The sequence below is a fragment of the Catharus ustulatus genome, chromosome 5 (assembly GCF_009819885.2).
Source record: "Catharus ustulatus isolate bCatUst1 chromosome 5, bCatUst1.pri.v2, whole genome shotgun sequence".
Lineage (NCBI taxonomy): Eukaryota > Metazoa > Chordata > Aves > Passeriformes > Turdidae > Catharus > Catharus ustulatus.
In genome coordinates this window covers 52,261,223-52,275,076 of record NC_046225.1, presented here as the reverse complement: position 1 = coordinate 52,275,076, position 13,854 = coordinate 52,261,223, and the positions used below count along the sequence as shown (strand labels likewise).

At 41.1% G+C, this 13,854-nt stretch overlaps 1 protein-coding gene across 2 annotated transcripts in view; it reads left to right on the top strand.

The window, feature by feature from the left end:
• The first annotated feature begins 4,910 nt into the window (after positions 1 to 4,910).
• The window catches only part of N4BP2 (NEDD4 binding protein 2), a 32,775-nt gene continuing 23,831 nt past the window's right edge, over positions 4,911 to 13,854 (top strand). The window contains exons 1-4 of one of the 2 annotated variants that reach the window (XM_033060136.1): positions 4,911 to 4,955; positions 9,539 to 9,653; positions 9,939 to 10,111; positions 13,086 to 13,425. In XM_033060136.1, coding sequence (XP_032916027.1) covers positions 13,209 to 13,425 — 217 coding nt within the window. In that variant the 5' untranslated portion in view covers positions 4,911 to 4,955; positions 9,539 to 9,653; positions 9,939 to 10,111; positions 13,086 to 13,208. Of the gene's footprint in view, positions 4,956 to 7,465; positions 8,208 to 9,538; positions 9,654 to 9,938; positions 10,112 to 13,085; positions 13,426 to 13,854 lie in introns of those variants that run through there. The other variant, XM_033060137.1, reaches the window with a different exon arrangement.

Genomic DNA, 13,854 nt, shown 5'->3' with positions numbered 1-13,854 from the left:
CTGGAATAGGTGTCACCTGTTTACTTAAAAATGCAATCCCACTGATACCAGCAGAATTTTTGCTATTGTCTTCAGTGGGGCAAAAAGTGCCTTAATGATCTAGATTTCTGCTGCTTCTAAATACTGTTTTTTCCTGTTTAAAATAATGCTGAACTAGAACCCTGTATAGAAGGAATTGAGGCATTATTTTAATACAGATGTAATAAATCTTCACTATTTGGAATTATAAAATGAGTATGTGAAATAACTAACATTACTGCAGTTATAACAACCTGTTTCTTCAGTTAACTATGCAACTACATGGAACTATATGGAACAGAAGATCAATATCCTGCAAGATATGGAGTTTCTTAATGGAGATAAAATACCAACATCCACTATGCATTTGACTAAAGTCTAGAGATGGGTGGAGAAGAGACAAGTATGTGAGTTACTCTGCCCACATTTTTTTTCTATAAAACTTCCCCCACTTTTTTTTTTTTTTTTTTCCCTTAAGGAATTGAATTTCTCCTTCAGAAATCACATTCTGGCAGAGGGGAAGAGTTATCTTTTGTAGGAAATACGAAGTCTAGGATCATGGATAAAGTAATATTAACAGGACACAGAGACGTTCCAAGAAGCCAAGCTAAAAATCTTAAATCAGCATTAAGGCAAATCGATTTTAAAAAAATAGGGAGGGATAGCTAACACTCTTTAGTTTCTGCAATGGTAAATGAAACCTAAAGCTGGCAATGGAATGTGGAAGGCTCCTGAGGAAGAAGGCTACAGCACAGAGGACTGGATCAACTTTTATGAAAATGGTTTCTGCAGGAATTAGATGAGGGCTATTCTCATCTCTCCTTTCTGAAGGAAGGAAAAACCTATGATAGTCTGGGGCTTTGATTACATATACTAATGGTCCAAAGTAAAGTTCTGAATAATGATAAAAACTATACCTTAAGCTCATGGAAAGATAACTTATTTCAGATTTACTGCTGCAGGCATTAATTTTTAATGCACACTTATTCCTTGGGCCTTTTCCTACAGTACTTATCATTGTATATTCAGCATGTTACTGTAAGTAATAACAAGTCTTTAAAACTGGCAAAGTTAAGCATGTCTTTCTTGCCACACCAGTACACTCTTCAAGCCAAAAGTTTGGCTGCCAATTGTTCTTGCAAATCAAAACCTACTTTTTTTTAATAAAGACATTTTGAATGTAGAAGAAAGGAAATCACAATTTACTGAGTAGACGGAGGCTGTATATAATCAGAAACATTATAAGGGACTGACATTTCCTTGTTCTATGGCTCCACTCTGGTAATATTACTACTTTAATGTGATTTATAATAAAAGCAAAAACATACAAAAGTATTTTTACTTCAAGAAGGCAGCACTGAAGAAACTAAAATGGAAAATCTATTGTTAAAGTACTCAGTGAAGACCAGACTAAACACTTTCACCAAACAGCACAGATTACATGCTGTATGTTCAAGCCACTCCAAGTAAAAACAAGCTAAATGTACACATAAGGAAAGACAAAGGAATGGGAAAAAAAAACCCAATCCAAACCAACAGCATATATAATAGATGATTATGGTGTTGTTTGAAAAAGTTGTGTAAAAATTTGAAAAAAAGGATATAAATACTTGAAGGAGCGTCTATTACAGTGATTGTAATTTTCTAATCAAAAATCCTTCCTATTTAAATCAAATTCCTCCTATTTACAGTGTTAACTGTGGTAGTGAGAAATCTGCCAGTGCCCAAATTAGTCTGGTATTTTCATGGTGTCAAATACTGTAATATGTACAACTGGCAAAGAACAACATAGTTTCATGCATCAAGAGCCAGCAGCAACACTCCTCTAGCAGTGCAGTTTAATGGAGGCTATCAGACTAGAGCATACTGAAAACCTCTCTCTTCCTCTTTTTTTTTTGGCAACCTTAAAAATATAAGGACACAGTCATTACATTGGAATTTACATGACCTATTTTTCCAAACGTATGATTAACACATCACCAACATCACACCCTTAAAGAAAAACGATTTTGTTTCTGATACTTGTCCAGACACTAAACACATGAAGTAAGGGAACAGTTCCTGGTACATGCATGCAACTGTCACTTGACACCACCTGCACACACAAATTCCAATGAAGGCAAATTTTCCTCCAGATTTTTTGACACATACAACAGCAGTGTATTGAATAATTTTTTATTTTGCTTTTGTGAGTCATGACAAGAGACAGCTTTCTTGAGGATTATGAGCACATCCTCTAGATGATTATGTATAGGTTTTATGTATTTTGTTACAAGTGTAAATGTTTGTCCTGGTTTATACAAATACTACACACTATATAGCTACAAAATAAGTACTGAAATGGCAAACTCACAAGCAAACTAACAACGCCTAAATTAATTTATTTCCTAAAACATTAAATGTTTTGAATACGAATTTCAAAATTTCTTTCATTACTTTTCTTGAGGAATACATACATTGAGAAATCCTACACAAAAAACCCGATTTCCCTTTCTGTTGTTGTGCTACCAAATAGCCAGCACTTTGGGATTGTGATCCCTACAAGCTCTAGACAAATTACCCCAAGCAGTCTTCTGCAGTTTTCACAGGACAACTGTGTTGAGCTACCCGTGTGTACATAGTTCACCCTAAAACCAAGTATTATTTTTGCACTTGCTTATTCATTATTTGCATTAAAATTAAGTTACATCTATAATGGAAACAGTTGGGCCCCAGTGGCAGAAGGAGGCTCTCCAGCAGGCCTAAGGAACCAGAAGTGGGAGTACCTGTGATTGAGACACAAAGCTGGCTGTGACTTCTTGGTCTTTCTTGTGAAGCATCTAAGATTAGCAACTAAATAAGCAGACCTTTACTAGTCTTCTGAAGTCCACATCTTCCATGCTTCCCTCTTTGAAGGAAAATGAAGGACAAATGAGGCTCAGGGATGCCACCTCCTTTGAACGGGATGAATCACACCATAAGGTATCTGTGGGTTGGGAGACAACCTTACTCCCCTCGTGGAGGACCAAGCACATAAGCATGTTTTGTCTCAAACATTCTGACTGTTGTGACAGGAAAGTTGTGACTGTAAAAGAGGTCCTGTGGAGGTGAGGCAGTGCTGTATGGAGAAAAGAAACTTTCTTTTCTGCCTTGAGATTCATGCTCAGTTCACTTGTCTCTTCCTCCTCTCTTACCCCAGATCCAGACCTCTAGGGAACCTGAAATGTTGTTAGGATTGGCAGCATATTAAATTGTGAGCTTGTTAGCCAACACTTCCAAGACCTGAAACTTGTTGTGGGAGTTGGAAGCCTGTTGAAGTTTGTTGTAAAAGTTAAGGGCTTGTTAGCTAACACTGTGGAGACTAAATAGTGTGCTACTTGCTGGATTTAAGATGATGATACGATAAGACATAAGAGTTCCCTGACACATGGACTGGTGTATTTGTACAACATGGTGAGAAGTTATAAAGAATACTGAACATCCTATCACGGGGGTCATAACACCCCAGTCAGGAGGGAAAATGCTTTTCCCTTTCACAGGAACATCCTGTTTCTGTTCCCTAGGAAGATCACAGCAGGACACCTGCAGCAAATCTCCTCCTGAGGCACTGTGCCCTGATCGGAGGTGGTTGCATGCAGATGGCAGGAAGGTATCTCAAGACAATGGGGGACAGGAATCCATCTTCTGAGAACTGGATGTACAAGCATTAAGTAGTGGAAACCCTGCCTATTACCTTGCTGGGACAGGCAGGGAGACAGAGCTGACAAGGATGCCTATGGCAATGTAATGAAGTCCTACTTTCAGACATCAGTAACATGTAAACTTCATACATAATTTTACATATTTTACATATGTAAAGATGTAAAAAAAAATTACGTCTTTTAAAGCCCATTTGGTGACCTTGAAATTTCTCAGATCAACGAACTTCTGTAAAAACTACAGAAAAGTTCTCCCAGTAGAATCTCATCTGGAGTGTTGTTTGGCTTTTCTTTGGTTGTTTTTTTTTTAATTTTTAAAATAATTTTATTTTAAGAGCTCTGCCCCTAAAACCCTTTTGACACCTTCTGTATAAACACGTATCGATAAATTCAAAACTCCTGTTTGCTTAGTTCCTTTCATGGTGACTTCACAGCAGTTCTAATTTAGGGTTGCTTATCATCATCACAGTCCATCAAGAGCACGTCTCTTTTCCTTCATCTTTCCATAACCTTCCAGTGTCCATCTCCAACAAGTGCCTATTGCTTCTTGTAGATAACGAAGCCCTCTCCTTCTAATCAGCTGCTTCTTTATTCTGTTGCAGCTCGTAACTTCCACAGCAATCACTGATGCCAGATCCCACCAGGCACTCCTCAGCTCCCTTAAAAACTCTCATTCTCGTCCGCCGCTAACATGCCATTTCCGCTTCAGTAGGAGCCTGCATAATTCCAGACCTCTACTCAGCGTTACAATTCGCTTAGGAAAACCGGGCAGCAGCAGCAAAATGAAACACTGGCGCTTTTTGCTACAAGAGTGAAACCTGTCAGTACACGGCTGAAAGAATACCTGTCACCGTGCTAGCTGTCGGCGATCCCCCGCCGCTCCTAACATCATCCCCATACCGCACCCAGCAGCGCAGCTCCCACCACGCCGCTGCGCCTTCCCTCCACGCTGGCTGCCCGGCGGTTTGCAGGGCGGAGCGGCCCGGATCCCTGGGCCCTGCGCCCTGAGCGGCGGGGGCGGCCCCGCGGGCCCCGGCCGGGCAGGGGAAGGGGCGGGGCGGGGCGGCACCTCCTCCCGGGCTGCGCTTCCCCGGGCGGCCGGGGAGCGGCGCTGTGTCCCCGCGGCGCTCGCCCCGCCCGAGCTTCCCCTTTCCGCGCCCGCAGCCCCGCGCCTGCCATCGGCGGCAGCGAGCGAGCTGAGCCGAGCCGAGCGGAGCGGAGCCGAGCTAAGCTGAGCCGAGCCTTGCCGAGCCGAGCGAGGTAACGGCCGGCGGGATCTGGCGGCGGGGCCTGGGAGGAGCTTCGCCCTCCCCCCCGCTCCCGATAGGGCGCGGAGCTGTTCGCCGCGGTCTCCCGGGGGCGGGAAGCGGGCGGCCCTCGCGACGCGTCCCGTACGGTGGCGGGCCCGGGGGGCCCGTCCCCAGCGTCACTGCAGAGGAGTTGCCTGCGGGTGGGAGGGGAGGCGGCGGGGCGGGGGCGGTGCAGCTTGACCGCCCGCCCGCCCGCCCGCCCGCGGCCGGGCCTTGGGCGCGGGTCGTCGCTGGCGAGAAGCGGCCCGGGCAGTGTGGTCGCTGGCGGTCCCCTTCCCCGCCGGGCTGGGGCCGCCGCTCGGGCCTGCTCTCCGCGGGGCCTTCTGTGGCCTCGGCGCTCCCCGCCGCGGTGAGCGCCGCGGTGCCGGCGGCCTGTCCTGCCCGCCTGTCCCCTCCGCCCGCGGCGCCTCCTCGTCTGTCACCCAATTGCCCGGCCTTGTGCAGAAATCCCGACTGGTGCCCTGCCTGTAGCTGTGGCCGCTGGAGGAAGGGTCAGGGCTAGCGAGTCGGTGGAAAGGCTTCGGCCGCCTGCCCCGCGGGAGGCAGTGCGGGTGCTCGTGAACTTCATCTCGCGAAGAACAGAGCCTGGGAGATAAATTCCCCCCGTTCAAAATGAGATCAAAAGATTCTAAGTACTTTGAAGGCTTGTTCGCTCTTAACAGTCGAGAACCGCCTAAACGAGTTTATCTGTGAGGTTGTTTGTGACCTCTGTAGCATAATACCCCTCCGTGCTTGGAGTTTTGTGGATCAAGTACCATAAGTTGCCTGGGGCTTTGGAGGAGCCTGGCTTCAAATGCGAGGAAAAAAAAGTACATGTTTGCGAGTACTTTTCTTAACTCCTGTACTGAAAGACTAAGGACAGTGTGATTGTTAAGAGACACTTAAATGTTGTTTTATACAGTGCCTTGACAAAGTTTAGTTTGCATCTTAGTCTTGCAGGAGAACCTCACAGTGAAAAGTTGTGAGTAACTCCTATAGAACTTACGCAAAAGAACTCCACAAGGATTAAAAAATTTAGATGATCCATCTCTAGTTGTGACTTGAAAGCCAAAGGCTGAAATATAAACGGAGAAAATTACAGAAAGACAGAAAAAGTTACGTATGGTATACGTTTGTCAAGTTGAAAGTTCTCACTCTCATTCTTCCCGGCACAGTCACCCTGACTGGGACGGGCCTTGCTTGTGTCACATGGTTGCAGCACGTGTTTGCAGTTTGGGTTCCTCTGGAGTGCCTGAAGAACCCGTGAGGGAAATTTAACAGCATCAAAGCACGTCTTAAAATCCTGTATTTTATTTTTCAATAGACTTTTTCTTACTGTCTCTTGGCTTTTGTTTTGTTTTAGCTGTGGAGTTGTCCTCTATTTCTTGTTGCCTTGTTTACGCTTTATTTTTAAAAAAAACCCTCTTCCTCTGTTGCATTAATGTTAATGCATTTCATCTGGGGAAACCACTGATATAGAAGGGAATACAAAAATGTTACATTAGGGGCTTTGGGAGGTTTTAGGTCTGAGGTGTTATGCAGTCTCTTGTCTTTCACTCCTACCTATGTACTGATCTGTAATTATGATAAATGGTTGACATAGTGGAATTATTATTACAGGAATGTTTATAGAGCTAAATTTACATGCAGAAGAACTCCATTAAAAATAATAATCTTTTAATTTTAAGAAACTGCTGCCTTAGTTTTTCTCACAGAGGCTCTGCTACTATAGAAATGCCAGTAGGACATTATCGCTGTCAGTTATACTGCCTGTCAGAATTGAGTAAGGCTGAGTTTTGAATAGGCTTTGGAAGCATGGTGTGGGCAAGTTGCAGCTCCAGGACTGCTGGAGTTCTCTTCCTAAATACCTCTCTGTGATTTGTAGTGTGGAGTTGGAGTAAAATCTTAAGCAGTAGTACTAATGTCAGGCAGAATTGCAGAAGCACCAGCATTACCACAAGTTTCATCTTTGTTTCAATCTGCAGCATCGCTTCAGAGGCTGGGCATGGGTCACAGTAACACAACTGGACTGTATGGAGTATGCACTGGGGACAGGCCAGGTAGCCCAAGAGCTGCATCCTGGAAGGTCTCCCCTCAAAGCTAAATTTGCCATGGGAAGCCCTTTCTTCAGCATGCTGTAGAGGACTGTGAGCTGGGGAGAAGGATATAGGAGGGAAGCTGTAAAAGAATTAAGTATCTCTAAACTCCCCTAGAGGTGGAAAGACATTTTGCAGATGTCTTACTATTTTCTGGAAGAAACCCCTCAAACTCAAAACAAAAAAGCCCCAAACAACAACCTTCTCCAGCTAAACGAGGACAACTGGTTGTTTGGGTTTTTTTCTAGTTTGTCATGCTGCATATCTGCACTCTTCATTATACTAAGGCCACTTGTACTTTTCTACAAAAATCCAAGCTTTCTCCTTCAGCACACAGCAAAAGGAAGTTGGCTACGAAAGCAGACCTGGTGGTGGAGAACAGACCTGGTGGTGGAGAACACACTGGCTGGTGGCTTTCCCTCCCACATCCAGCATGTACATCCAGCAGATTTGCCTGTCCCTTTCTGGGAACTCTGTGGAAGGGCTCTAGCAAGAGCAGCTTCGTGGCTTGAAAGGAGACTGCATGATGTGGAGTTTGACAGCTTCTGTCACTCGTCAAACACCTGGTGACTGCCACTGCAGGTTGGCTTCTCCTTATGACACATGACATGTGCAGAAGAGCTTTTGAGTCCTTCCTAGCACTGTTCTTCCTGCAGGTTGTGTTTGCTTCATAAGCATCTACTTCAGATGAATTTGTGCTGGATTTGTACTCTTGAACTGTATGTATAGTTGGATGAAGTTTTTGTTTTGTGCTCAAAGGAATACTTATTTTTTGCAGCAGCTTCAAAAGAATCACCTGGACCAGACTTAAAAATCACGAAAGTGGAAAAAAATCCTAGCAAAATAGATTGCATAAAGCAAGTGTATGTAAGTTAGGAATGAGACCTATTTGTCAGTGTCTTGAACTTTGACATAATTCGATATGAAAAAGGAGGACCTTTGTTAGTGTTGAACAAGACCTTGGAACAACCAGTGGGAATAACACCGAGTGGAAGAAGGAAAGAGTAGAAAAGATCCTTGAAGTGTTTCCAGAAGCACTGTCTTCAGCTGAGTATAGATTTTCACATTCAGTAACAAAGTGGCTTGTGCCCTTGCTGACTGCTGGCAGAAATGGAAGAATGCAGAAGGTTCCCAAACCATCTCCTTTGCTACTCCTATGCTTACAGAAAAATCTGCATTTCCTGTTTTTCTCTTTCCTTTTTTACCTTCTGGTTTTTAGAGGGGAGACTCAAACAGTGTCCAGAAAAGAAAAGCTTCTTATTTTATAAAAGTAAAATGAATTGGTGTCAGTTTGATTTCATTGGCTACTTTTCCTCTTGTGCTTGTATTTAAATACTTAATTGTTTTCCTCCATTCAGGAAACCTCAAAGTGCAAATGAACAAATGTGGAAATAGCATTTGTTGAAAGGTTGTTCTGTAAAATCAGTGAATGGCTTTTTAGTTTTTCCTGGTATGGTTTTTCTGAAGCCACTTTGTTGAGGTGAATAATTCTCTATGTCTGCAACATGTCCTTTATTTTGTAAATTTGGTTTCTCATTATCAAGTTTTTGGTTAAGTGAAGTGTTTTGTGTGTTTTGATAGCAGTTTTTAATTTTTTGGAGCAGTGGAATAAGGTTAGATGTAAAATGTGAGATTGATATCTCGATTTCTTGTGAAGATTTAGGCCATCAACTTGTTATGTTAGGAGTGTGACAGAATAGTTCTTCCAAATTCTTTACCTAATTTAGGTGTACATATTTGTGTCTGTTACAGGCCCAGGGAAAAATCATGGGGCTTTTTCCAGTCTAACTTTCTCAGGCTCAGCTAGGTTTTTTCCCCAAGCTAGAGACCTTTCTCTAATGTAAACATAAGAGAAAAAAATATAACAAACACCTGCTGGATCTGTGAGAAAATATGAGACAAGAGGGTATTGCTTTCTCTGACCAATGAATCTTTTCTGCTTGGTTTTGCGGGATCTCTTTTATTTAAAGCCATTAATTTCTTCAATAAATTACTCTTTCTTGCTACATGCAAGACATGCCTTGTTACTGTGTCCTCCCTCCGCTCCTCCTTAGCACCAGACACATGTTCAGTTTGGTTTTGGTGGTTTTTTGTGTGTTTGTTTTTGTTGTTTAGTTTCTGTTTTCTGGTTTGTTTTTTGTTTGTTTTGGGGGGTTTTTTGGGGTTTTTTTGTTGGTTTTGTTGGTTGGGATTTTTTTGTTTTTTGCGGCTTTATTGCTGTTTGGAGGATTTTTAGAGTTTGTTTCAGAAGCACAAGACTTGCGAGGAGTAGGTATTGGCTCTAGGCTAATATGTACGCTGAAATTAAGTCAGACTTTGTAGACCCAACGTCTTTGGTATGTACACAGTGGGTTAGGAGTTGGCAGATGTTTTGATGAGCCAAAGTGCCGTTCCTTAGCATCAGTAGGACTATACAAATGAGCTGTGTCAGTAACAAAATCTTATTTTGATCTGCCAGGTTTTATTTGCCTTATTTCCCACATGATGGAATGAATGTTATCTTCACCAGCATGGATATGTAGACCTTTTCAAGATGGTTAAGGGCTGTGGCGAAAGACCAAGTGGAATGACAAGTGAGGAAACTTACATTTATTTCTAACTAATTCTTCTGCTGTGTTATTCTTTAACTGATGTAAGCCAGCTTTTTAAGATAAATCATCTAAAAACTGAAATCAGGTAAATGTTCTTATACTTAGGAAAACTTACAGTTGAGCTCAGCTTGACATTTTGGGAACTTACTTAAGATATTAGCTGTGCTAAATCTACTCAAACCTATTAAGTCTATTGCTCAGTGTTAAAAATGCTTAAAGTGAGCAAAATACAAATTTTAATTTGTATTCTGATTATTCCTTTGTCAGGAGGAAGCAGCCACTTCTGCTGACATCTGATTTGTATGTTAGAAAGTATGGTTTCCTGAGAGAAGAGTGCATTATAGTTTTTAACAGCAGATCTTTATTAAATGTGCCATCAGTGGTGGTTTTGGAAAGATGAGAAAGGACCCACTGTGGGGCAACTCAGTGAAGCTGAAGATGTAAGTTCTGTCCATTGCTATTTTATATGTATTACAAATAGAGATTTTTTTCCCCCCAGTCCCAGCTTGTAACTACATATGTGCATGTGTTTATTTGGTTTTTTTTAAAGTCAGAAGGTGTGCATGGACATTACATGATAAATATTTTATATAGTTTGAAATTAAGAAATTGTTCAAAAACCCCAAAAACAAAACTCAAAAGCTGTCACCACCACCCAACCAAAACCAAACCAACCTCTTATATATATATGGAGTAAACTACCTTAACGTATTCAGAGAAATTAAAAAAAAATATACAAATTGGGCAGCTTTGTTCATATTGTTTGACTCTAGTGTTGTGTCAAGGCTAGAGACTTCCTCTGTCCTTAAATAATGAAGAGAAATATTATTGATAAATTATTTGCCATTTGAACTTTGTCACAGTTAAACCAGAAGTGTCTTATGCTCCTTAATGCTTTTAGTAAACACACAGTAGTGGTTAGAATACTTCTCTGGTCTGTTTGCTTAAAAAATAAGGCCCTGTAATGACTTTGAAAAACTATATTTACTGCTAATGGTTTCCTAATACAATCTCTTTGATTTAAAGAGTTTTGTGAATACTTTTGGTATCAACTTTAACTCATTTATGAACTACAAAAGTAGTGTAGTATTTTTCTTCCTCTCTGTGTTTTCTGTATGTTCTGCCTCCTCTTGAATATTGCCTGTTTGCTTCTTTTCCTATACTTGAGATGTTATGTAAAATAGGACTTGCAGTCAGAGCATGTTTTTCAGCAGCATGTCCTTGCAGAATTGATCATTGTAAGAAAGCTGGATTCAAACAGTGACAAGACTTGAAGTGTTCTATGTAAAGACTGTTGCTGCACAGTAGTGTCAAGGTGCATTAATTACTTTTTCTTCCTTGCAGGATCTTTCCTTTGTCACTGAAATTTTTACTGAGGAACAAAAACATTTTTTAACACTGTCAATGTTGTTTGAGTTAGGACAACCTTTTCTATGGCTAGAGGATGAATCAATTAGATATAAAAGTTTAAAAAACAAGACCTGCTGTAACTTTTTTTTGGATCATTGAATACTTCTTCATGACAGTAAAGAATGGTGTAAGCATAGCCAATCAGAGAGGTGAACCAAAAAAAGTCTGATTAAAAAAACAGCTGCAATTGTCCCAGCTCAGTCTGGCCAAATAGCATTTTCCACTATGGTTTCTCCTTTATTTTTGGAAGTCTGTTTCTTCCTTTTCCTGTGTATTGTTCTCCTTGTCATGCATTTCAGACTTCCTTGACCTTGTTATTGTTTCAGACATCAGTCTTATTTGTGTCTCTAAAGTCCATTTACTCATAATAGAAACTCCTGGGATCCTAGAGTTGTCTGTTTTGCTTTTGTAAATTTCTATGACTTCAAAACATAACAGTCAATATTCTGCTAAACATTCAGTCTCTTGGTTGTTGGAAGAGATTGATTGAGGATAATGGAGAAGTGCTGTTTCAATCTGGCACTAATCTGGCATTGTTGTTCGTGTGCCAGGGATCCAGGGAGAGAAGGACTAAGTGATAATGGAAACACTGCCATTGATTTATCTGCACCTGTTGAATTGATCATCTCTGGCAAAATACCTGTTTTATATAAAAACAGGTATTTTATGGCCTACTCCGTAACTGTTATTGGTAAATAGTGACTCTGCTGTAATTAACTTCAGATTTCTGAGCCTTACTAAGGTTTGCTAGTCTTCTGAATAATTATTTGTAAAAAATATAAATTAGTTTATTATAATCATCACAAGAACTCAACAGAGCTTTGATACTGATATAACGGAAATAAAGGAGACCATGAAACAGCCTGGTTTAAACAGAGCTGCTTGGTCAGGTTTTGAGAATACTGGGATTGCAGACTCCGCAACCTCTCTGCCAGTGTTTGAATGCTGAAGAACTTAAGTTTATTCTTAAAGTATCATGGGTGGGGGGAAGTCATGAAAGACTTTTGAAAGATTTGGTCTCCCAAGTACTTTCGTTAGAGTAGCTTCTGAACGTTAACACCATGTAGATGTTCCATAATGTTAACTGGTCTTTAGTGTTGGAGTCTGGAACAGAGGCCTGAGTTCCTCAGAGAGATCAACAGGCTGTAGCGAGAGCTGAAGAACATAGTTCTAGATACCAGTGTAGAAAACAAGTCTTAAGAACAAATCTCTGTGACTAAAATATAGGTTTAGATGTAATAAAAATATAGTAAGAATATTGCTTCCATATTTTAGATAGAACAGATAGACAATATGCATTGTTTATATGTAGGCTTTCATACTAAGAAGCTAGAATTCTAATAGGTTAAGAAGAAATGCTTCACATCCGTGTTTTTAGCTTATTGGGTGATTTGTGTATAAGAATCTGCACTGGGGAGAGATGCTCTCTCTTGCTTCTCTCCCCTCACTGCTATCGCCCAGAAGAAGACAGGAGCTGCAGATGCAACTTCGGCCATCCCGGGGCCTCGACAGGAGCAGCTTCTGCTTCTAGCGGGAACTTTACTTCTATTTAGGATTCTATGCCCAGAGCTTTTAGCATGGACCTTAACGCTTGGGATTCTTTGCCTTTCAAGACTGATGTGCCTTTACAATAAGCAACTTTATAGCAACTAACACCTGCTCAGCTCTTTTAAAGAAAACAAACAACCTGACACTCAGTAGCAGGGGAATGTTTGTGAACTGGCTGCCTGGCATTGCAAACTTTACTTTTCTCAATTTCTCTTTTAAGCTACATTTTATTTGTTGTCTTCCAGATGCAGATTCAGTGTCTAGTTAACTGGAAGATAAGGCTGCTCTAGCTGTCAGCCTCTTGAAAAGAAGAAAGGCAGACATCTAGAAAATGCTTTCCTGTATACTTGTGCATTTTTTAAATCTTTTAGCTATTTAAATAGAAGACATGGAAACGTGAAATGTGATTATGTATTTTATTAAAATTTTTCTGTTTTTTTTTTTTTTTAATTCCAGGTCTGCAATTTCTGTTTGGTCTATCCCAGTTAGGAGAGCTTTTTTTGTGGTTTTTAAGGTTGGTGCTGTCAACCCCATGTGAACAAACCAGAACAAAAAGCACGCTGGGTATTAGAAAACAAAATGCCACGGAAGAGGAAAACTGGTGGGAGTCCTTCTCAGAAGAATGGCAATTCTGACAGAACTGCTGCTGCTTTATCCCAGGGGGACCCAAGCCACTTAGTGGCACAAGCAATGCATTATGTCAATAAGGAAGAGCTCTTCAACAGCATGTCAGAAATGTTTTCTGACCTAGATCCTAGTGTGGTTTATATGGTTCTGTCTGAATGTGATTTTAAAGGTAAATAATACACAGCTGACAAGAGTTTGGTTTCATGTGCAGATAACTCTTAAGTAGTGCAACTCCATGAAGGTTGGTGTGGGTGTTGCAATCATATTTGTGAGTTTAACTTTTAATAAGTAGGTGAGTAATAATATTTTGAAATTTTACAACCATGTAGGATTCTCCAAGTTTAACAATTTCTGTGAGACTGGTAAATGGAGCAGTGTGCTCCATAAGTGGATTATTCTGTTTACAGTGGATTGTTCTGTGACACAGAGCAGACAGTGGTGGAGTTGTGAGGAGAATCTGTTTTTTCAGTAGTTTCTGTGCCCTATCTGCAAGATGCCTAAGCTGTTTCTGCAGGAGGAGTATTTTATGTTCTAGATCATGATTTTTTGCTGGTATGCCATATGTGGTCTTGGCAGCATTTGCTTTTCCTTAAATAGT